The 25,963-nt window shown below is 37.6% G+C and overlaps 1 protein-coding gene across 11 annotated transcripts in view; it reads right to left on the reverse strand.

The window, feature by feature from the left end:
* Positions 1-25,963, reverse strand: part of GPHN (gephyrin) — a 411,021-nt gene that overhangs the window by 9,033 nt on the left and 376,025 nt on the right. For all 11 annotated transcript variants that reach the window (XM_007525822.2, XM_060174807.1, XM_060174805.1 and 8 more), the window contains 4 exons: positions 24,358-24,445; positions 12,708-12,781; positions 7,384-7,448; positions 2,178-2,281 (listed from right to left, as the gene is read on the reverse strand). In XM_007525822.2, the coding sequence (XP_007525884.1) occupies positions 2,178-2,281; positions 7,384-7,448; positions 12,708-12,781; positions 24,358-24,445 (331 nt within the window). The remainder of the gene's footprint in view (positions 1-2,177; positions 2,282-7,383; positions 7,449-12,707; positions 12,782-24,357; positions 24,446-25,963) is intronic.

Here is a 25,963-nt window from a genome sequence, read left to right on the forward strand (position 1 = left end):
GAATAGACAATTATGCAAATCTACTGTCCACTGTAGATTCTAGGGGGAGCAAGAGGGGAAGGGAAAGTAGAGCAGAGACACACACAAAGGGAGTCCGCTCTGAGTCAGACTTCTTCCTTGAAATAGTTCACAAATAAGTATCAGTGAATTCAGAAGGCAGAGGGAGGAGGAAGGGAGAAGGGAAGATAAGGGAAAAAAAGAGAGAAAAGAAAAAAGAAAAGAAGGAAACTGAAAAAAAAAGCAGTGAAAGGAGAGTTGTATACATATATATATATTTTAATTGGCTTGGAGGTGGGAGAAGGGCGATAGTGTATAGAGGAGGTATGAAAAGTGAGACAAGTTTCTCTCACAGTGGGTGATAATTCTTGTTGTCTAGCAATGGAAAATATACTAAGAGTTAATTTTGGTTACCTGAGGGGGGTGGAAGGGATATGCCTGTATATATAATAGTATTTGTAAAATAGAAAAGAGTAAAAAGCCCAAGCAGTGGGTCTTCAGCTTGGACAGCTCCCTGTTAGCCTATGTACATTGAGTCTAGACAACTGATTGAGAAAGAAAATGCAATACAAAACAGAAAAAAGAAAAAAAAAAAACTTTCAAGCAGTCTTTCCCAGGCTGGGTGAGGCTTGCTTGATTAGCTAATTGTCAATTGAATGGGTCTAAGTCCCTTACTCAGAGGAACAACAGAAATAGCCTAGAAATTTGGAAGCAGGGTTTAATGGCACCCCAGTGGGCCAGGAATCTTGGTAAAGAAAGGAGCTCCACGGGGAGCCTGCTAGCAGCAGCTCCCTACCCCTGGGGTCTGGTTATGGGGAGAGGGGGGCTGAGAGAAATAATCAAGAAATTTCCTTTCTTTTTGCTCTAATTTTTAACCCAAATTGAATTATAATCACCTCCCTGGTCTACCTTTAGGATGCCTCCTTGCTTGTCCTGCTGAAGGCCAGGAGTTCAAGGCTTTCTAGCAGTTGATGTCAGAGCCCACGGGTGCTGCTACTTTCCAGTCACCATCCTGGCTCCAGAAGCAGAACCTGAACTTTCTAATGTCTTTTATCATAGGTATGATTCTTGAGCTTTAGTAGTCTTTTCCAAATACAGTTACTCACTCTTTCTGATTTACTGTTGATAGCTTTCTTTCCGTCCTTTCATGGTCTTTTTCTGAATTATTTAAGATTTGTTGGCGGAATTATAAAAGACAGCAGTTTTTTTTTTTTTTTTTTTTTTTGCCTTCAGGGATATTGGTGGGGCTCAGCGCCCGCACTATGAATCCACTGCTCCTATGGCCATTTTTTCCATTTTTTAAAAATATGACAGAAAGAAATTGAGAAGGGAGGGGAAATGGGGGGGAATAGACACCTGCAAACCTGCTTCACTGCTTATAAAGCGTTACTCCCCCCCACCTCCTAGTGGGTACAATGTTCTGTGAGTTTACACATTGAAAGGAATGCTTGTCCTTCTTTCTATATAGTCTTAGTGTTAAGGTGGTGCCAGCCACGTTTTATTGATGGTTTTGCTAATACATACTTATTCTCATATTGATTTCTAATGGAAGAAAATAAATTCACAGAATAAATGTGGCAGGGGAATGCAATGGGCCCTTCCTCTTCCATTCAAAGGAAGTATAATATAACCACATTTTCAGGAAACATCCTTGAAAATTTTTTATTTTAATTTTTACCAGAGTACTGTTTTGCTTTGACTTATTGTGGTACTGGGGCTTAAACCTGAAACCTCAGAATCTCAAACATGAAAGTCTTTTGCATAAGCAGTATGCTATCTTCCCAGCCTGGAAACCAAATCCTTAATCTTTTACTTTTTTTTTTTAACATTAAAAAAAATGTTTTTATATATATTTATTTTCCCTTTTTAATGCCCTTGTTTTTCATTGTTGTTGTAATTATTGTTGTTGATGTCGTCGTTGTTAGATAGGACAGAGAGAAATGGAGAGAGGAGGGGAAGAGAGAGAGGGGGAGAGAAAGATAGACACCTGCAGACCTGCTTCACTGCCTGTAAAGTGACTCCCCTGCAGGTGGGGAAATGGGGGCTCGAACCGGGAGCCTTACACTGGTCCTTGCGCTTTGCTCCACGTGTGCTTAACCTGCTGCGCTACCGCCAACTCCCCAAATCCTTAATTATTAACTACACTTCTGTTGTAATTCTTGATCATGAGAAAACATTACCCTGGCTTTGATGATGGTTGGCCGAGGATCCAAGATGCCCTGCATCTTTCTCAGTGCAGGCACGACAAAGAGATTGCAGGTGACTACAGCTGACACAGGATTCCCTGAAAAGTCAACCAAGTAGTTATAGTACATACATAAAAACATACCAATTAATTATATGTATATATGCCTTTATATGTCATTTAGACTGAAGTAACTTTTCTGAATCATCTTGAATACAAAAGGAAGCCCGAGTAGATCTACATTTCATTAAATATCACAGAAGGTATGAACACTTGGGTGTACCAGTGAAATGCACACTTCTGATGGCTAGGAGCTGTTAAATATTATTTTTGCTTTCCTGAGAGCTATACATAGAGAGCCATTGTAATCTTGTAATGACTATGGACTATACTCTATACAAATCTTATAATGTAGTATCTACTTGATATCTTAAAATGTTTTCATGTTACCAAAGTTATACATACTAAGTACAAAGAGAGATAGGGAAAATAGGATAAGCATAAATAAAATTATGATAATCCTATCTCATTATTTCTTTATGTTAAAAGAAAACTAAATGATTTAAAATAGGAACCTGAAGATGAACATGGTTATGGAATGTATTGTGTTCTCTGAAATTCATATGTTTGAGTCTCCATTCCTAATATGACTGCATTTGGAGATATGACTTTTAAAGAGGGAATTAAAATTGAATGTTATAAGAATGAAGCAGTAATGCAACAGGACTTGTGTCTTAAAATAAGAAGAAAAACAATGGGAGTAGGGGTTTACAAAAGATATGTCACCTGAAGTGACCATCTATAAGCCAAGAACAAAGATCTCACAGAAGCCAATTTTGCCAGCATTCCGACCCATCAAATATGTGAGAAAGTGAATATTTGTTGTTTTACTATCCATTCATTTAGCCTGTGTTATGGAAGCCTGAGCTGACAAGTTCTTTTAAAGTTGTAAGAAAAATTTGAGAATATCAAGTTCTTTTAAAGTTGGAAGAAAAATTTGAGAAATTCAGTTGAGATTTTTTTTTTTTTTTACCAGAACATTGCTCAGCTCTAGCTTAGGGTGGTACTGGGAATTGAACTTTCAGCCTTTGGTGCCTCAGGCACTGAAGTTTTATTCTGTATAACCATCATGCATATCTCCCCAGTCTCAGTTGTCATCTATATAAATCTTTGTTTTAATGAAAGAAAAATAAATGGAACAAAACCAGAGCATTGCTTAGCTCTGATTTGTAGTTCTGGGGATTGAATCTGGGATCTCAGAGGTTCAGGCATGAAAGTCTTTTGCTATCTCCCAGCATATCAGATGTACTTCTTAGAAAACAAATCTGGGTGTGTCATGAACTTCAAAGGGTGGAAAAGTAGGTTATTAAAAAAAAAAACACTAAGCAGGGACACAGAAAAAAACTCAGTAGTAGAAAATAGGGCTTGCATGAGGTTCTAGGCTTGCTTCCAGCATTGCATATGCCAGAACTGAGCAGTGTTCTAATTGGACTTTCTCTCGTAAATAATAAATAAAATATTAGCTTCCTGTATGGGTTTACTAACCATCCCACCTATGTGATTCTGGTGAGTTTCAGATATTTTTGTTTAACTTTACCCATCCACTGAATGAAAGGTTTGGACTGTATGATTCTCAAAATCTAGTTCTAAAATTCTAGCCTTATTAATATTTTATACAGTACTATTCATGTGTGTACGCATACCAAAGAGGTGGAAGGCAGGCTACTGAAGTTTTAGGAACTTTTGGTCTAGTTCTACACTACTAATTGCATCATCAAAGTAAAAGGGAGTGATCTATTTAGTCTATTAAGATCATATCTTTAATTTGGTTCTACCCACAAAAGTAAGAATAATCTTGCATAAATTTCAAAAAGTGATGAGTGAACCAGAGAGACAGCTCACTGAATAGGATACATGCCTTGCCACAAAGTGTTGTCCTTGAGCCACATATACAGAAGTATATGGCAAAGCTCTGGTGCTATGGTATTTCTTCTTCTCTGTTTGTCTCTCTGGATGACAAGTGTCCTGGGAATCTTGAAATGGTGCAATATGAGACCCTAGCTCTGGGAGGTGGCACAAGTGAGTAGACTGAGTGACCTGTGAACATAAGGTCCCAAGTTTATTGGCTATCACATGTGCCAGAAAAATGCTCTTGTTCTCTCTGTCTCTCCTTATCTCCCTCCTCTTGTTTTGTCTTGCAAAATAATAAATTTAAAATATTGCTCTATTAAAATAAAAATAAAAATGATAAATGATAGTTTTTTTCAACTGAAAATGAGCTGTCTGATGGTACAGCAGACTCTTAATGAGAATCAACTATTTCCCCCTTGATACTATTTAAAAATAATTTAAGAACTTATGTAATGCTATTACATTTTAAAGTCTATTTTATAAACAAGGCATTTCTTGTGGCTGGGAAAATGGTTTAGCTGGTGGAATGTCAGACTTGCATGCCTGAGTTACTATGTTAATCCCAGGGACGGCATGTACCAGAGGCCCATGCCCCCCAGTTCATGCAAAATTCATCTTTCCCTCTCTTATATGTGGTAAATAAATATTTTTCAAAATGTATCCCTCTGTGGCTGGGAAGGTGGGCTTATTGAAGGAATGTCTGCCTTCCATGCATGAGGCCCTGGGTTTGATCCCTATCATGATTAAAATGATGAGATATGTTCTTGGTGTCTCTCACAATATAACAAAAATAAATTTATTTATCTAAGAGAAAGGAGTAGAAGGACTATTATCAAAATGTTGTAAAAGTGGTTATTTTCAGGGTGGGGAATTATGGATAACATTTCTTAATGTTTTTTTAAATTTTTTTTTTTAGATTTTATTTTATTTATTTATTAATGAGAAAGATAGGAGGAGAGAGAAAGAACCAGACATCACTCTGGCACATGTGCTGCTGGGGATCGAACTCAGGACCTCATGCTTGAGAGTCCAAAGCCCTATCACTGCGCCACCTCCCGGACCACAATGCTGTTTTTTTAAAAAATGTTTTACTATAGCAATTTAACAACAATAACAAAAGCACAAGTAGGTATCAAACTGTTTTCAGATGTACCAAGATTAGGAATTGCTTTAAATGAATGGTCTTCAGGATAGCAAAATACAATTTAAAATGTAGTTGTATTTTAAATATAATGTAAAATCCTTATAAAAGGAACCAGGCAGTGGCACACCTGACTGAATGCTTACATTACAATGTGCAAGGACCCAGGTTCAAGACCCTGCTCCCCACATGCAAGGGTAAATCTTCACGAGTGGTAAAGCAAGCCTGCAGGTGTCTCTCTATCTCTCTCCCTTTCTATCTCCCCCTCCTCTCTCAATTTCCCTCTGTCTCTATCCAATAATAAATAAAAAGTATGTATTTTTAAATAATAAAATGAAATCTTTATAAGAGGACTCATGTGAATCATTGCTGCCCTCTTTTGGCTCATTAAGGTCAAGCAGGGAAAATTTCAATCAATGTAGCAAATTGAAAATAGGTTAATTTTAATTTCCTTAGCATACTGACAAAACTTCCTTAGTAAAAGTGAAAAGAGGCTCTGCTTTGTAATACTACCACTGATGGTCTTTATGTCAAGAGAAAATAAGCAATTTCTTTTAGCCAAAATGGAACTATCAAAAGGGGTGCATCTCTTTACAAAATGGTTATATGAACATTTAAGGATATATTAAAGACCTCAAGAGATTCTGAGGACTTTATTTGCATGTCCTCTCTCATAATTTCCCATATATTTGAAATTTAAACACTTATGCTTACAGGTAAAGGGCTTTATACTGTTAATGTTTGGTACATTTCTGTTTCCCTACATTTCTTTTTTAAAAAATTTTTTTATCTTTATTTATTGGATAGAGACAGCCAGGCATCAAGAGGAAGGGGAAGCTAGAGAGGGAGAGAGACAGAGAGACCCCTGCAGCCCTGCTCAGGGGCTCAAACCCAGGCCCTTGAGCACTGTAATACATTTGCTCAACCAGATGCGCCACCACCAAGCCCCCTTCCCTACATTTCTTTATATTTTGTTTTGAGATTTTAATATAAAAAGCAGGCAAATATTCCCAAACTACTAGATTTGTACATATAAAAGAAGTAGGTTATTTCTGAAGGAATATGTGCCAAAATAAAACAAGCAAGCAAGCAGATGAGATAATGCTATAGACTGGAGGAGGCTAATTAAAAAAAGTAAAAAAAATAATGTAGGTACATAAAACTTCTAAACTGCTTTAGGAATTTATGAAGATCAGTAACGACTTTAAAATCTTGGCTTCAAATCATAGCCCAGAAAGTAATAAAAATTTAAATTTGAAAATTTCTGTAAACCGAATCATTTTGCTCCCCTCCCCCACCTGCCCCAGAATGCAAATATGTGAATTTCTGCTCACATCAGAGCAAGGGTGGGGACAGTAATGTGATCAGACTTGATTGAGAACCACCAATACTAGTACAATAGTCTCTCCTGTGTTAACTCCCATAGCAAAATTTAGCAAGGACTAAAGGTAATTTTGTTTTTATTTTTAATTCTAATATACTCATCAGTGGTTTAAAGAACATTGGTTCTGGGGGTCAGGCGGTAACGCAGTGGGTTAAGCCTACATGGCGCGAAGCGCAAGGGCTAGAGTAAAGGATCCTGGTTTGAGCTCCTGGCTCCCCACCTGCAGAGGGGGTCGCTTCTTCCCTCTTCTCTTGATTTCTCTCTGTCCTACCTATCCAACAACAATGACATCACTAACAATAGCAATAATAACCACCACCACCACCACAACAACAACAAAAGAGCATTGGTTCCTAAAGCCTGATACTTCTAGTTGTGGGAAGTGATAAGACTGCTACCTAACAGTAACCTCCTAGATAGGTAAATAGGAATCTCAGAAATGACAGCTAGCCTTTGATCATTATTTTAGGATTTGGAATGTGTTTCAAAAGATATTATCTGATTTGACTTTTATACCAGTGCTATGAAGTGGATATTAAACCCACTTTGGGAGGAAGGAACAGCATCAGAGAGGTTAGGTGATTTGTTCAAGGTCATAACTGTAAGTAAAGCTGAGACTAGAGACTAGGTTTTTCCGATTTCAGATCAGATATTTTGAGAGGTCACTTACTACCTTAAGTTCAACCACCCAAAACACCCACCCACCCAACCAAAACAGGTCATTTGCCTAGGAAATGGAAAAGACACTATTTTTCTTATTCTCACCTGGTAGTGCAAAGATTATTTTCCTTACACCATCAATATCCAAAGTTGCAAATGTTGTTGGTAGGCTACAAAAAAAAAAAAAAAACTATTAGTAACTACTAATGTGACAAGCAAACAACTATTCCAGTTTTTTAAGTGGCTCTCCATATATATTACTTATCATATGAAAATAAGCTTAAATCTTTATACCTTGAAGTGTTCCCAGAGAATTGAAATTAATTTGCTTTATAAAAGTATCTTATGGGGCAGGGGTAGATAGCATAATGGTTATGCAAACTGACTCTCATGCCTGAGGCTCCAAAGTCCCAGGTTCAATCCCCTGTACCACCATAAGCCAGAGCTGAGCAGTGCTCTGGTAATTAAAAAAAAAAAGTATCTTATTTTTTGTTTTCAAATAGATACATAGTCTACATTTTTGGGGAAGTACTTCAACCCCTTTCCAGTGGATGACATAGAAGTACATGTCAAATCCTGAAGTTTCTTCATCTCTCTGGCTATTGTCTATACTATTTTTGTTGAAGATTTATACCAATAATTCTTATTATCAAAAACTAACTGGTAATACATGTATATCAAATAACTGCCTACAGTTAAAAATGAGTATTTTTGGGGAGTCAGGCTGTAGCGCAGCGGGTTCAGCGCAGGTGGCGCAAAGCACAAGGACCGGCATAAGGATCCCGGTTCGAACCCCGGCTCCCCACCTGCAGGGGAGTCGCTTCACAGGCGGTGAAGCAGGTCTGCAGGTGTCTGTCTTTCTCTCCTCCTCTCTGTCTTCCCCTCCTCTCTCCATTTCTCTCTGTCCTATCCAACAACGACGACAACAACAATAATAACTACAACAATAAAACAACAAGGGCAACAAAAGGGAATAAATAAATAAAATAAAATATTAAAAAAAAAATAAATAAATAAAAATGAGTATTTTTAAATACTTTAAAACCACATTTAGCAAAAACCCTAAATATCTTTCTCCTACAAGGGAGTTTTTGGAAATGTCAAAATAAAATAAGACACCTAAAACAAAATGAAAGATTATTAATTTAAAATATTCTCACAGTTATACTTCCTCAATGGGTTGGGGAGACAGCATACTGATTAAACAAAAATTATCTCATGCCTGAGGTTCTGAGGGCTCAGGTTCAAGTTCCAGCACTACTTTTAGCCAGAGCAGAGCAATGCTCTGGTAAAATAACAAAATAACAAGAACAACAACAAAAAAATTAAATTATATTCCCTCAAGATTCTGACAAAAATCCTTATAATGGGAGAGTAGATTTGTTAAGATGACTAAGTGAGAGTGGTATAAGAATGCAGGATAAGAATGGTGAATTTTTTATAGAGGTGGAACTTAAGAAAGGAATAGGAAGACACATAGCAAAACTTGAACTGGGTGGAGCGTATTGCACCAAAGCAAAAGCATCTGGGGAAGGAAGAGGAGGGAGGGGATGAAGAGGGAATTGGGGTCTTGGTGGATAATGATGGAAGGGGATCTGGACTGGGGCTGAGCGTGTTCTGTGAACATCACAGCGATATGAGAGATGATACCCATGTGCTAACAATTATACTGTAAACCACAAACTCTCAATAAAATGACAAAAATAATGAATGGTGATTTTTTTCTTTTATTGCCTATTCTTTAAAAAATGTGCAATTATGTATATTTATCTGTTTGACAGGACTGAGAGAAAATGAGAGGGGAGGAAAAGGGGAGGTAGAATGGGAAAAAGAGAAACACCTGCTTCACCATTTATGAAGCTTTCCCCCTGCAGGTAGGACCTGGGGGCTTGAACCTGGTGGGTCCTTGAGCATCCTAATGTGTGTGGTCAACCAGATGTGGCAATGCCCAGCCCTTTGACTATTCTTTATATAGGATTTCAGATCTAAGCTTCATTAGTGAAATTTGAGAAATGTGGAATCCTTAGGAAATGCTGAAATTCCCATATGGTTGAAAAATTATACTTTTAAATATATTTATTTAGGGTAAGACAGAAAAATTGAGAGGGATGTTGTATGCTTCACATTGGTTTGGTCTCACACCCCCCCACCCCCCAGATTGTGGTTTAGCCCCTGCTAGTTTGGCGCTTCTCTTTCTCCCTGCCCCCTACCCTACGTACTGGGAAAGTCCCTCTCTGCCGCAGGAGGAGAAAGATGGAGGAGCACATTGCCCGCTCGTGAATAAAGATTAAACTTCGTTCTCAGCTCAGCCCATGTGTTTCTGGTCGTCTGTTAACCACCCGTGAAGCCAGCCCGGCGAAAACAACAGAGGGAAAAAGGAGATAGAGAGACACCTGCAACACTGCTTTACCACTTGTGAAGCTTCCCTGCTGCAGGTGGGGATTAGGGGCTCAAACTCAGGTCCTTGAGCATTGTAACATGTGTGCTCTACCAGGTATACTACCTCCCAGGCCTGAAAAATTATCCTGTTAAGGATCCAAACTGTTTTCTTTTATTATTATTATTATTTTCCTTTTTTTAACCAGAGCACTGCTCAGCTCTGGTTTGTGGTGGTACAGGGGACTGAACCTGAGACTTTGGAACTTCCAACATGAGAGTCTCTTTGCATAAGCATTATGCTATCTACCCCTGCCCTCTTTTATTATTTTTATAGGCTGATCTTTCAAAAATGTATTGCTTGTGTCCCACACCTATGGACATTTAATCTTTGACAAAGGGGCCCAGACTATTACATGGGGAAAGCAGAGTCTCTTCAACAAATGGTGTTGGAAACAATGGGTTGAAACATGCAGAAGAATGAAACTGAATCACTGTATTTCACCAAATACAAAAGTAAATTCCAAGTGGATCAAGGACTTGGATGTTAGACCACAAACTATCAAATACTTAGAGGAAAATATTGGCAGAACTTTTTTCCGCATAAATTTTAAAGACATTTTCAATGAAACGAATCTAATTACAAGGAAGACTAAGGCAAGTATAAACCTATGGGACTACATCAAATTAAAAAGCTTCTTCACAGCAAAAGAAACCACTACCCAAACCAAGAGACCCCTCACAGAATGGGAGAATATCTTTACATGCCGTACATCAGATAAGAGTTTAATAACCAACATATATAAAGAGCTTGCCAGATAAAGAGCTTGCCAGACTCAACAACAAGACAACAAATAACCCCATCCAAAAATGGGGGGAGGACTTGGATAGAATATTCACCACAGAAGATATCCAAAAGGCTGAGAAACACATGAAAAAATGCTCCAAGTCTCTGATTGTCAGAGAAATGCAAATCAAGACAACAATGAGATATCACTTCACTCCTGTGAGAATGTCATACATCAGAAAAGGTAACAGCAGAAAATGCTGGAGAGGGTGTGGGGTCAAAGGAACCCTCCTGCACTGCTGGTGGGAATGTCAATTGGTCCAACCTCTGTGGAGAACAGTCTGGAGAACTCTCAGAAGGCTAGAAATGGACCTACCCTATGACCCTGCAATTCCTCTCCTGGGGATATATCCTAAGGAACCCAACACATCCATCCAAAAAGATCTGTGTACACATATGTTCTTGGCAGCACAATTTGTAATAGCCAAAACCTGGAAGCAACCCAGGTGTCCAACAACAGATGAGTGGCTGAGCAAGTTGTGGTATATATACACAATGGAATACTACTCAGATGTAAAAAATGGTGACTTCACTGTTTTCAGCCGATCTTGGATGGACCTTGAAAAAATCATGTTGAGTGAAATAAGTCAGAAACAGAAGGATGAATATGGTATGATCTCACTCTCAGGCCGAAGTTGAAAAACAACATTAGAAAAGAAAACACAAGTCAAACCTGAAATGGAATTGGAGTATTGCACCCAAGTAAAAGACTCTGGGGTGGGTGGGTGGCTGGGGAGAATACAGGTCCATGAAAGATGATGAATGACATAGTGGGGGTTGTATTGTTAAATGGGAATCTGGGGAATGTTATGCATTTACAAACTATTGTATTTATTGTTGAATGTAAAACATTAATTCCCCAATAAAGAAATAAATTATAAAAAAAAATGTATTGCTTGCTATTTTTTCCATTAACATGGTAAAGACAAACATTTTTTATGATTCACAGCTATAGTTATTAACTTACTGTACTATAATACGGTGATGTTAGGCCTCAAGGTAATTATGTATGTTCTCACTTATAAACCATAATCTTTTACCACACACTGTTGCATTTTCATAGTTCGTATTTCTATTTATCTGTGGTTTCTTTCTGATGGACTGCCATCACCTTGACCTTTAAAGCTAACTTTATTTTTAAGAGCCAGAGTACAGTAGCAATAATTATACTGTTAGAGTAATGATAATAGCGGTAAAAACAGAAGTTACTATTTTTAAAGAAATATACTTACACATTTTATTACTTCATTTAATTTTTGTGAAATTCCAGTAAAGTGATAATTATCCCATTTAATAGATGAGGACACTGAAACTCAGAGGTTAAGCAAATAGGCTAAAACCAACTCAATTACTAGATGGGAAAAAAAAGATTCAAAAAAATTCTTTCCAAGTCATTTTATTGGGGGGGAGGGGTTATTTAAAATATAGTTGTTGACACACAGGTAGAATTTGTCTACGTTTATGGCATATAATTGGATAAGACTTTCACATGGAATGCCATAAAGTATTTGTATTTGGACTCTGTACCATCTATTTTTGGGCTACTCTGAGGTCTTTTTTACTTACTCTCTGATCCTTTGCTGTGTTTTTAGAAAAATGAGATTAGATGGTCATACTGAATTATGAACAGGCTATTTGAAAATTATTGTTACTATTTGATGAACATAATTTCTCCATCATAGCTATAATTCACTGAATGTAAACTATAAATATTATGATTATTAAATATGGTTCATAAGACTCCGGATGGTTTGTGTTTGAGAATTTCTTTTTAAATGTTTTTTAAGAAATACAGAAATGATATATATAGGAAAAAAAAAAGAACTTAAATATGAGAAATAGTGGTCTGGGAAATGGTGCAGTGTATAAAGGGTTGGACTCTCAAGCATGGGATCCTGAGTTCAATCCCGGGCAGCACGTACCACAGTCCTTTTTCTCTCCTCCTATTCCTCTCATTAATAAATAAGTAAATAAATATAAAATATATGAGAATTAAAGGAAAAAGGTTTGGAAAATTGTTTTACTTTGTTTATACCAAACTCAGTGGATGAATTCCCTTTTCAAGATATGCTTGTCCAAAGAATTCTGTTATTGGATATATTTATTTTGTTAAAACAAATTCAAACTACAAAGAGAAAGCACTTAAAATTCTGCTAGCCAAAACAAGCCACACCAACTCCATAATGAGATAAGATTATTTCCATACCCTGGTTTCATAAATACCCTGCCAAAATGGATCTGTGCATGAAGATCGATGTCCAGCACCTGCTTAAGATAGTCCTGTAAATACATAAAAAAAGAAACACTTTATTTTCAAAAATTCTAACATCAGACTTTCAAATTTTTAAATAAAAGTTAAATGAATGTAAAACATTAATTCCCCAATAAAGAAATTAAAAAAGAAGTTAAATGAATTTATGTGATTTAAAAGAAAAGAAACATTTTGGTAAAGTTGACTTGCTTAAGATAAAAAAAATATTTCTTTGGTTGGGGAGATAATATAGTGGTTATACAAAAAGATTTTCTTGCCTGAGACACCAAAGGTCTCATAAGCCGAGACAAATATTCCCTTTCTAAAAAAAAAACAAGTTCACAGTTCAGCTCTGGCTTAAGGGTGGTACTGGGAACTGAACCTTGGAGTCCTGGGTATGAAATTAATTTGTTATTGTTTCTTTAGTAATTTTTTTTTCCAGAGCACTACTCAACTCTGGTTTATGGGTGACTGAATCTCTGTGTTTGGAGCTTCAGGAATGAGAATGAGAGGCTCTTTGCATAACTATTGTGCTATCTCCCTCACCCAAGACAGACTTTTAAGCCTGAGAAATGTTACTATGTTTTAAGAAGGTGTGGCTGGACAGGGACAGGCATGCATTTGCTATTATGCTCAATAGATTTAACTTTTAAAAAAGGATTTATTAATTTATATGAGAAAGAGAATGGAGATTATTATTCCAGCACATGAAATGAGACTGAACTCAGGACCTTGTTCTTGAGACTTGCATACTTGATCCACTGTGCCACCCCAAGCCCCTTAATAGACAATATAATATATTTTCAATAAGATGTGGACATTTGCCTACTAGCTGCAAAAATCTAGCTCAACTGAAATGAAAAGAGAAGTAGTTTTGGTACTTGAGAATAGTCAAGGGAGTTTAACTGCTCCAACTTTTATTCTGCCAACAAAAATAGAACCAGCCTAAGGTTACAATCAACAGAGAGTTTCTGTAACCCTTTCCCACTTCTCTGATAATAACCATGCTTCTCACAAAGTCTAAGAGACAGTTTGATTATTATTTCTTTGGCTAGTTCGTTTCAGCTGTCTATATTCCACATATAAGCAAAATCACGTGGGATCTGTCTTTCACCTCACTTCACTTAACATAACCACAACCAGTTCTATACATTTTTTGTCCTGAAATATACACTATCATCTTTTTAAATTACTAAGTAATATTCTATTGAACATATTTATCACATTTATTTATCCAGTCATCTACTGATGGAAAATGTAGGCTTATTTAACATTATTTATTCCTTTTCTAAAAATGTTATGTTCTTAGGATTTCTATAAAAACTTATTTTTCACTTTCATCATTTTTATGTCTGTTAGGAATAATTATTTTGCCATTAAACATTGCATCTTTAGGTTCACATAGAGCTAATATAAATAAAAGAACTTTTTTTTTTTTTTTTTTTTTTTACCAGAGCATTGTTCAGCTTTGACGTATGGTGGTGTAGTAGACTGAATCTGGGGCTTTGGAATTTCAGGCACAAGAGTCTGTGCATGATTGTTATGCAGTCTACCCTGCCCCCCCACTACCTGCCCAACAGGACTACTCCTTTTTTTTTTTTTTTAATGCTCACATATATTTTATTGTTTCTAAGACTGTTCTATTTTATTTTACCTACTTAAGTTTTGTCCTGTCCTACTTCTAGCCTGTCTAGGAAAATTTGGAAGAACAAATGTTATGTATAAAATATATTAAAGAGGTTCTCATGACTACAACTTCCTTCTGAAAGGATTTTTTCTTTTCTTCTTCTTCTTCTTCTCCTTTCTTTCTTTTTTTTTTTTTTTACCAGAGCACTGCTCAGCTCTGGCTTATGGTGGTGTGGGGGGACTGAACCTGGGACTTTAGAGCCTCAGGCATGAGAGTCTCTTTGCATAACCATTATGCTATCTACCGCCACCCTCTTTTTTCTTTTCTTATTTATTTATTTATTTATTTATTCCCTTTTGTTGCCCTTATTGTTTTACTGTTGTAGTTACTGATGTTGTCATTGTTGGATAGGACAGAGAGAAATGGAGAGAGGAGGGGAAGACAGAGAAGGGGAGAGAAAGATAGACACCTGCAGACCTGCTTCACCGCTTGTGAAGTGACCCACCCCCCTGCAGGTGGGGAGCTGGGGGCTCGAACTGGGATCCTTACTCCAGTTCTTGCGCTTCACACCATGTGCACTTAACCTGCTGCACTACTGCCTGACTCCCTTTTTCTTTTTTCTTAACTGTTAAGATAAAATAAGGCTACCTCGACCTAGTCTTAGTTTATTTAACTTATAGTCAAAGAAAGTGAATTGATCTAATCAGAAATCTAGATAATTTGAGGAAGGGTTCCAGTCTTTGTAAAGTTTGTTTGCAGTTTGTCCATATTCCTAGAGGACAATCTTTCAAAGGTTTAAACTGAAAGTCTGAGATAATTGCTAGAGCCACTCCTCCAAGACAGGCCCTGAACTCCTAAATCAGCTAAAAATTCTCTCTTTCAGCCTCTTAGCTACTCTCGTAAGCCTGACTTCTTGCACTATTACACTTCTCCCAGACTCTCTATTGCTTTCTTCTGGCTTAGGAGTTAATAAATGTTTTGAAGAAAAACATGGTGAAGAATTTCAGTTTTATTTCTATGTGATTTGCTTTTCTCTGAGATCTTGGTGCCACAGATCCTGGCAGTGCTGGTTGTTCTCTTCAGACACCTGCTTTTTAAAATTAAAAACAGCAACAACAACAACAAAGTATCATCTTCTGTTCTGTGGGAGAGTTGGTACAAGTAACTTACACTATCATGGCAGAAATCTCAAGAACTTTCTTACATGCTTATAGCACTAATGTCTTTCTTACATTACATACTTATGGTATACTGCAATTGCCTAAATACTGATATGTATCCTTTATAAAGTTCTGAGAACAGGAATCCTGTCATGTATACACAGATGCACGTGTGCATGCACACAAACGCACATACTTTTAAAAAATATATTTATTTATTCCCTTTATTGTTGTAGTTATTATTGTTGTTGTAGTTGTTGGATAGGACAGAGAGAAATGGAGAGAGGAGGGGAAGACAGAGAGGGGGAGAGAAAGATAGACACCTGCAGACCTGCTTCACCGCTTATGAAGCGACTCCCCTGCAGGTGGGGAGCCAGGGGTTCGAGCCAGGATCCTTACACTGGTCTTTGTGCTTTGCGCCACCTGCGCTTAACCCATTGCACTACCGCCCGACTCCTACACACATACTTTTTTTTAGAAGGAGAGAAATATACACAGAGACAGAGAGAAGGAAAGACACCACAGCATGGAAGTTTCTCCCAGTGAGATGGGGGGCTGGACTAAAGCCTGAGCTGTGTGCAGTGGTAAAGCATGTGCACTATCCTGGTGAGCTAGTCTGCTGTTTCAAGGAAAGGCCAGGTGGTAAACCTGTGAAGGATCCCGTTATGCAAAGTGTGGTGATAATGAGAATTCTAGACAAAGGGAAATACATACAAAACTCCTAAAGCAGTGAAGTGTGTATAGGACAGAAAGAACAGTGAATGAGTAGGACTGAAGCATAAAGTGACACTGGAGTGGCAGACAGAGATCAAACCTGCAGAACCTTAAAGATTATGATGCAGAGTTTGGAAAGCAGATATGCTCATTACATATTAGCTAAATAACTGAAATTAAAAAATGTCTTTACTGTTAAATATACTCATTGTTTTTTAATATGATGAATGCTTTTGTGTATGTGGCAAAAGGAAAGTATTAAATCAGACAAGAAAAGTGCTAAGAATCAGTGTAATGGGAAGAAGAAAAATCAAAGATCTTTTTAACTCAGGTCAGGATAAATGACAGAAAATTATGAATGATTTTGAAATGAGGAAACAAATTACTGGATGTCCAGTGTAGTAATCTTTTAGGTTATTTTTTATCCTTCATTGTCTTTGTGGCACTTTATAAAAATAAAGCTGTAGAAAACTGATAGTTAATATGATTATTATGCAAAGAAATGCAAATTATTTTGTCCTTGGAGACGTAATTATTTGCCTGTAGATATAGAATCATTTTGCATCTACTAGAAAATTTGTTTTTAGCATTTTTTTTTAAAAAATATTTTATTTATTTATCAATGAGAAAGATAGGAGAGAGAGAAAGAACCAGATATCACTCTGGTACATGTGCTGCCCGGGATTGAACTCAAGACCTCATGCTTGACAGTCTAGTGCCTTAGCCTGTGCCACCTCCCGGACCACTTTTTTAGCATTTCTAAACAGCTACATGTGTGTTCTCTGAATTCTCATTTGAATCAGTTATAACATCTTACTAGTTCCCTCTGTAACTGAGTTAATTAAAATCTCTGACATGTGTTCCCTTTATATATTTATAGGGTTCATGTTTACTTTTCTCTCTTTTTTTGTCTAGGGCATAACTGATTCAACTTGACTTTTCTTTTTTCAATTATTTATTTATTATCTAGAGATGGATAGAAACTAAGTAGAGGAGATAGAGAGGGAGAGAGATAGACACCTGCAGCCCTGTTTCACCATCATGAAGCTTTCCCTCTGCAGGTGGGGACCAGGGGCTTGAACCTAGGTCCTTGTGTACTGTAATGTGTATGCTTAACAGGTGCGCCACCACTTCGCCCCCAAGTTGACTTTTCTTAAGTTTAAAATTTTTTTTCAGATACAAAGGGAGAGACAGTTCTCTCTCTCTCTACCTTCCCCTTCCCTCTCAATTGCTCTCTGTCTCTATCCAATAAGTAAGTAAAATATTTTTTTTAAAAAAAAAAAGGGAGAGAAAGAGACACAGGGACAGAGGGAAACACAGCACTGAAGTTCCCCCAGTGACATGGGTTTAGGAGCCTGAACCTGAGTTGTGCCTTACTTGGAGAGCTATCTTGAGACTCCATGCATCTATCTTGAAGAAAAAAATTAATAGTTCTGGTGACTCACTGAGATGTCCACTGCTTTATAAGACAGAACCATATAGACTTCATGGTGTACTTTATGGGTGACTCAAACTTGGCCACACCTTTCCTGAGTTCTTGGAGTGAATGTCAAGCAGAAATAAAATCTGAACTCAGTTTCTTGATTTTTGCCCCTTCCTTTCATTTTAGTTCTATTTTTGTTTCTATGTGTGGCCAATAAGGCATTCTCCTTTGTGACAGGAATGACTGGGCATTTGGTTTTATGACTTCACTATTTGGAGATTTTTAGAAATGTATGAAAACAATCTATTCTCTCTGATAGGCAAGATAAGACAGAATCTGGTACTTGTTTTATTGTTTTGAGTCTAAATTAGTTAATAATCTTAGGAAGGAAAAATAAAAGCTCTCTACGTATAGGCCACTGAGATTTGTGTTGTTTCATTTTTATTCTTTACCTGTGGATAAAGTTGTAAAGCTGAAGTTGTATGTTGTTTAGGTATCCATTTGTCTATGTTTCTATGATCTAGGAAAGCAACAACAATAATACTACTCAGTATAGTGTTCATGTTACAGTGAATAAGGACTTGGGTTTAGGCCCAGGCCCCCACCTGCAGGAAGAAGCATCATGAATGGTGAAGCAGGACTGCAAATGTCAGCCTCTCTCTCCCCTCTCAATTCCTATCAAATATTCTGTCCTATAAAGTAAAAAAAAGGAAAAAAGAAAAAAAAAGGAAGAACATGGTTACTGAGGGCAGCGGATTCATAGTTTACTGAGCTCTAGTGATAATCCTGATAGCAATAATATATAAAACAATACCAGAATATTTCTGAAATTTCCTGGAGAGCATTCAGAAAACCATTAATATTCTTTCATCATATAAAAAAGAGATGTTAGAAATAACTAGGCTTCTTAAAGTGCTATGATTTTCATAGGAAGAATTTCATAGGAAGAGAGGAGCTGTCATATCTGAAAAAAGATAGTGTGTTCCATGTTAGATTTGTATAAATAAACTATAGTTAAGTAGGGGTAGACAGCATAATGTTTACTCAAAGAGACTGTCATGCCTGAGGCTCTAAAGTTCCAGGTTCAACCCCCTGCAATACCCTAAGCCAGAGTTGAACAGTGCAGTGGGGAAGCAATTACAGAAGCCAGACCTTCCACCGTCTGCATCCCACAATGATCTTGGGTCCATACTCCCAGAGGGATAAAGAATAGGAAAGCTATCAGGGGAGGGGATGGGATACAGAGAGGAGATCTGGTGGTGGGAATTGTGTGGAATTGTACCCCTCTTGTCCTACGGTTTTGTTAATGTCTCCTTTTTAAAATAAATAAACAAACAAATAAATAAATAAACTAGTATAGCCACAGACCCTTTGGAATATAATTAAAATGTGCCTACTAGCTATCTACAAAATGGAGACCCCCCAAAATCTTCATCTGCACTATTCCAACCTTTAGGTTCATGATTAGTCAACAATTTGCTTGGCTTTATATGTTAACTCTCTTTTCGGCCACCAGGTTCCAGATGCTAGCATGATGACAACCAGACTTCCCTGGACAGACAACCCCACCAATGTGTCCTGGAGCTCTGATTCCCAAGAACCCTGGCCCACTAGAGAAAGAGAAAGGCAGGCTGGGAGTATGGATCCACCTGTCAATGCCCATGTTCAGCAGGGAAGCAACTACAGAAGCCAGACCTTCGACCTTCTGCATCCCACAATGACCTTGGGTCCACAGTCCCAGAGGGTTAAAGAATAGGAAAGCTATCAGGAGAGGGAGATGGGATACAGAGTTCTGGTGGTGGGAACTGTGTGGAGTTGTTACCCCTTTTATACTATGGTTTTGTCAGTGTTTCCTTTTTTATAAATAAAAAAGCAGAAAATAAATCAATACTATATATATAATTACATTAAAAAACTGTAATTAGTATAAACATTTTAGAAATATTTTCATCCCCAGGGAAATCACCAATAAAAACTTCTATTTCCATCCTATCCTATCCTATCCTATCCTATCCTATCCTATCCTATCCTATCCTATCCTATCCTATCCTATCCTATCCTATCCTATCCTATCCTATCCTATCCTATCCTATCCTATCCTATCCTATCCATCTCCAGCATTATCACTGGGACTAGGTGCCAGCACTATGAATCCACTGTTCCTGATGGCAATTTTTTCTTTTATTTTAAAATTTTTATTGGATAGGAGAGAAAGAAATTGAGAGAGGAGGGGGAAATAGAGAGGGAGAGAGAAAGACAGACACCTGTAGACCTGCTTTGTTGCTTGTGAAGTGTTCTCTGCAGGTGGGGAGCCAGGGGGTCCAACCCATATCCTTGTTTGAGTCTTTTCACATAGTACTATGTGGCTTTACCAGGTGTGCCACTGCCTAGTCCCCCAATCAAAACCTGTATAAAACAGTTATATACTGTATTCCAAAAGAAAACTTGCTTCTGTGCTGTGGTACCTTTTCCCCTCTCAGGCTGGAGCATTTACTTTGGTATATATGATGATTGGGATCAAGCTCATGACTTCATGCTTACAAGTCCAGCACTCTACTTGCTGTGACACCTCTGGGCTTCCATAAGGGAGATTTTTATTGTGTTTATTTGTTTGGAGTATTACCGATCATTATTCTATTGTGCCTAACCAAATTTGTTAAACAAATTCAAAGAGGACTCTCTGGTTATTTTACACTCTTGCTGATAAATACTCAGGTGAAGCTTATGAGAGCAGCCCTTTCTCTGTGATCAATAATGATCTTTGTAATTATTATTGATGGTAAGGAGTGGGGGGGGTCACATTGCCAAGAAAATTAAGACTTTCAAATAGGCAAAAAAAAAAAAAAGGTTACTACATATAGCTGAAAGATAGCTACTGGATAATTTCACTTAAATATATATAATATAGATGACTAAAACAAAGACACTTGCAAACTTGCAAAACGATAATAACCAAAATATTTAAATATTTCTTAGACTGTAAAAACTATGGTAGTTACCTGGGGAGAGGCACAGTAAGTTTGGTGGTGGTTGTGATAAATTGTGTATGTGTACACACATATGTACTACATACATACACACACACACGAATTTATACCCCTCGTATCTTATAATTCTGTAACCAATGTTAAATAAATACTAGTAATAACAAGTAAAAATTGTTAGGTGTGTAGTCTAATGCATCTCTTTTGATTATCTGCATAACTTATTGTCTGAGATACAACTCTGTAGACTGTAGAAATTTTATAGTAATGTCTATGATTCTTAGGTTTAAGGGCATAAAGAAGATTGTGCTTAAGTGAAACTTTCTTTGTTCTATAAGAATGATAACTTTTGGGAGTCGGGCGGTAGCGCAGCGGGTTAAGCGCAGGTGGCGCTAAGCACAAGGACCAGCGGAAGGATCCCGGTTCGAGCCCCCGGCTCCCCACCTGCAGGGGAGTCACTTCACAGGCGGTGAAGCAGGTCTGCAGGTGTCTGTCTTTCTCTCCCCCTCTCTGTCTTCCCCTCCTCTCTCCATTTCTCTCTATCCTATCCAACAACAATGACATCAATAATAACTACAACAATAATAAAAAAACAAGGGCAACAAAAAGAATAAATAAATTAAAAAAAAAAGAATGATAACTTTTTTTATATAAAAGAGACTCATGCCTGAGGCTCCAAAGTCCCAGGTTCAAGCTACTATACCACCATCAGCCAGAACTGAGCAGTGCTCTGCAAAATAAATAAATAACTTGCTTTAAAAAAATGAAAAAAAAAAAGAATAACTTTTTGAAAAATCTGTGTGTGGGGTCGGATGGTGACATACCTGGTTGAATGCACACATTACAGGGTGCAAGAAACTTGGTTCAAGACCCTGATCCCTACCAGCAGGGGAGAAGTTTTACAAGCAGTGAAGAAGTGCTTCAAGTATTTCTCTCTCTCTCTCTCTTCCCCTTTTCTCTCATTTTTTGTTTCTATTCAAAATAAATAAAGTATATTTTAAAAAGCTTATAAAAAATCTATATGGGGCTGTGTATGGTAGAGTTGGGAAGAAATTTGGGAAGGTAGAGGAGGAAAGCAACTGTGGAAAGGTCATTTTTGCATGGCTGAGAAAAGTATGGAGGTGTCTATGTTATATAAACCCCTTCCTCCTAACATCAGGTGCTCATACAATATGACAATGAACAGACATGCTGCAAATTATTTCTTATAGGTCTACTACAGACAGAAATTGAGAGAGGAGGAGGAGATAGAGAGGGAGACACCTCTCTATCTCAGGGACCTCTGGTCCCTGACCTCTGATATCAGCAGAAGTCCACAGCAGTTTGCTCCATCTGGGGCTAAAAGTCTTTTAGCAGACTTTAGGGAAAGCAGTAATCTGCTATAAGGAGAATACCCACTCACATCTTTGAAATGTTCATTTCTGGACATAATTTGAAATGGTAGTTCTGAAATAAGATTTTCTCTTTTTCTTCTATGGCTTATGACAGTTAGATTACCACTATTAAATACTTTAAAATCAAAGTTTGTGAATGAAAGACAGTATTCTTTGTTCAAGCTACAGAATTCTGACATTTATTACCAGAGTCAGCGAAACTCACTGTCTAAAGAGTCAGGTTATAAATGGAGGCAATTTTATAGCTAGAGATGGTAGGCACAAGAATAATCATATGCATAAAATAAAGATTAAAATAAACTAGGCTTTTAAATATGAATTTCATTAAAAGCTATTAATTGTTATCAATAAAATTTATAGTTTTCAGTTTTAGAATGTTTTAGTTTTCATTAATTTGACATAAAATACATGTAAGACAATTATAAACTGACAAGCTATCTTGTGATCTATAATATATACATATATATATTTCTTCTTGATTCCAGGGTTGTCTCTGGGGCTCAGTGCCTGCACTATAAATCCACTGCTTCTGGAGGCTATTTTTCTCATTTTGTTGCCCTTGTTGTAGTTGTTGTTGTCATAGCTGTTGTTGTTGTTGGCTAGGACAGAGAGAAATCAAGAAAGGAGAAGACAGAGAGGGGGAGAGAAAGACAGACACCTGTAGACCTGCTTCACTGCTTGTGAAGCCACCCCCTGCAGATGGGGAGCTGGGGGCTTGAACGGGGATCCATAAGTCGGCCCTTGCGCTTTGTGCCATATGCGCTTAACCAATGTTGTGCTACTGCCCAAACCCAATCTATAATATTTTTCAGCTTAGGGGCCTGGGGATAGCTCTATCAGTAGAGTGCACACTTTACCATATACAGAGATTCTATTTCAAACTGCTGGCACCACAGAGGTACCCCACGCACCAAGGGAAAGTGTCGTGGGTAGTGGAATGATGTGATGTCTGTCATTTCTTGTCTTTCTCTCTTCAATTTCTGTCTCTTTCTGTTTGAGATTGAAGTAGGAAAAAAGTTTGCTAGAAGCAGCAGGATTGTACAGGCATGAAGCCCTGGCAGCAAAGAAAAATGTTTTTTAGCTAAACACAAGGCTGCTATTTTAGTAAAGAATTCAATAATCATTATGAATGAACACTTTTTTTTTTTTTTTTTACCAGAGCACTGCTCAGCTCTGGCTGATGGTGGTACAGGGGATTGAACCTGAGACTTCGGAGCCTCAGGCATGAGAGTCTCTTTCTATAACCATAATGCTATCTACCCTTGCCCATCCCACTTTTTTTTATTTTTTACAGCAGAGCACTTATCAGTTCTGGCTTATAGTGGTACTGTGTATTGAACCTGGTACTTTGGAGCCTCTGGCATGACTCTCTTTGCATAACCATTATACTATCTACCCCTACAAATACTTTCTTTAAGATAAATATAAAATTAATGATACTGAAGTATTGTGATTTTTGCAGGATCAAGCATATCATATGCAAATATACATAGTCTATAACATTCTATATATAAAAAAAGGTTTGGGAGATAGCATACTGACTATGCAAAAGACTTTCTTGTCTAAGGCTCTCAGGTCCCATGCTCAGTGCCCAGCATCACCATAAGCCAGATCTGAGCAGTGCTCTGACAGTAAAAATTGAACAACTATATACATATTTTTATATTCATCATAATTATGATTATTCATCAAGAGGGTCAAAGGAATGTTTAATTTTCTATTTCTTGCTTATGGGCTCTTTATCAGTTTGAGTGTGTAATGGAAGAAGTCATGTTTAAATTAGATTTTTAATATGTAACTTCCCCCCCAATACTTATTTATTGAATACAGACAGAGAGAAATTGAGAGAGAAGTGGGAGAAAAGGGGGGGGAGACCTACAGCACTGCTTCACCACTTATGATGCTTCCCCCTGCAGGTGGGAACTGGCTTAAACTTGGGTTCTTGTGAATTGTTACGTGTGCTCAACCAGGTGCACGCCCCTCCCCAGCCCCTAAGTTTAAATTTAGGTGGAAGGAAGGATTTTGGAGCTATGCCTTGGGGATAAATATAACATATAAGGAAGTCATAATATGACAAAGCTGAGTAAAGAACAAACCAGAAATCTCTAGGGGAACATCAAAGCCATCTGTAAATTGTGGTGTTCCTCATGCTGCCCTGGGCTCAGCTCTTTGACATACTGCATCCCTCTAAGAGTGCCCACATATTCAGAAACTCTGGATGCCTACCAGATCATGGCAAACTATGTACAAGCTTGTACAAGGACGGTACATGGATAAATTTTTCTGTGCTGTTTATTTCATACCTTTTCCCCCATTGATACGCCCCCTGATGTGATGATGACATCAGCACGACTGATACCCTCATTCAAGGCATTAAGTAAGTCATCTGGGCTGGAAAAAAAAATAAAGACAATAAATTAGCAAACATGAAAAAAGATTCCAGATATAGTACCAACCTAAATTAAACCACCAAATTCACTGAGTAGGCTTTAACATAAGTACAGAATCATTTTGCATAAAGTAGGAATCCAAAGGCCTCTGCCCAATAGGAGTATAACTTTATTTTGGAGAAGGAAGCTTGTAAGTGTGTTAAGTAGTAGCTATCATACTGTCACAGGAATTTTTGTTATGTCTAATGAGGCAGCATAATGAAGAGACAGTGAGGTGTAGGTAGGCTGTCTACACTGTCTTATGATACTACATATTTATAATGAAATCTACATGCTCTGGTGCATCCCCAGGCAAACTGGATTTTGGAGAGATCATACTCTCTCTTTTGAGGAAATATAACCTATGAAATGGGCTGGATTAAAAAAAAATTCTTTATTGGGGGATTAGTGGTTTACAGTCAACAGTAAAATACAACAGCTTGTACATACATAACACTTCCACATAACAGTATAACTCCCACTAAGTTGGCCTCTGCCATCATGTTTCAGGACCTGAGCCCTCCCTCCCACTCCACTCCAGAGTCTTTTACTTTGGTGCAATACACCAACTCTAGCCAAAGTTCTGATTAGAGTTTTCTCTTCTGATCTTGTTTTTCAACTTCTGTCTATGAGTGAGATCATCCCATATTCATCCTTCTGTTTCTGATTTATCTCAATTAACATGATATCTTCAAGCTCCACCCTAGATGGGCTAAAGAGGGTGAATTCACCATGAACCTGAGACTTTGGAGCCTCAGGATTAAGAGTCTCTTTGCGTAACCATTATGCCATCTACCCCTGTTCACATTTCTCAGTTTCCCACATAACAATTCAACCCCCCTCTAGGCCCTCCTCTGCCCCATTATGTTCCAGGATCTGAACTCTTTCCCCATCTTCCCCCAGAGTCCTTTACTTTGATGCAAACACCAGGCCCAGTTCAAGTTCTCCTTTGCGTTTATTGTTCAACTTTTATTTATTTATTTTTTGTAATTGGATTCGTTTCATTGAAGATGCCTTTAAAATTTAGATAGAAAAGAGTTATGCCAATATTTCCCTCTAAGTATTTGGTAATTTCTGGTCCAACATGCAAGGGGTGTTGAAATCCCCTACTATTACTGTGTTGCTGTTAATTTATTTCTATAGCCCTTTCAGTAGATGTTTGATGTATTTAGGTGGCCTCTCATTGGGTGCATAGATCTTAATAATCATTAAGACCTCTTGACTAACTGGTCCTCTGAGCATTAAGTAATGTCCATCCCTATCTTTCAAAATTTTATTTATTTTATGGTCTATCATGCCATATTGAGAATAGCTGTTCCTGCCCATTTTTGTAGTTCATCGGCTTGCTATGGTAGTTGTCCATCCTTTCACTTTAAGTCTGTGTTTGTCCTATTGAGTTAGGTGGAATTCCTGCAGACAATATATGGTTGTGTTGTGTTTTCTGATCCATCTTTCTACTCTGTGCCTTTTAATAGCTGAA

Source organism: Erinaceus europaeus, chromosome 16 (genome assembly GCF_950295315.1).
Source record: "Erinaceus europaeus chromosome 16, mEriEur2.1, whole genome shotgun sequence".
Classification (NCBI taxonomy): Eukaryota; Metazoa; Chordata; class Mammalia; order Eulipotyphla; family Erinaceidae; genus Erinaceus; species Erinaceus europaeus.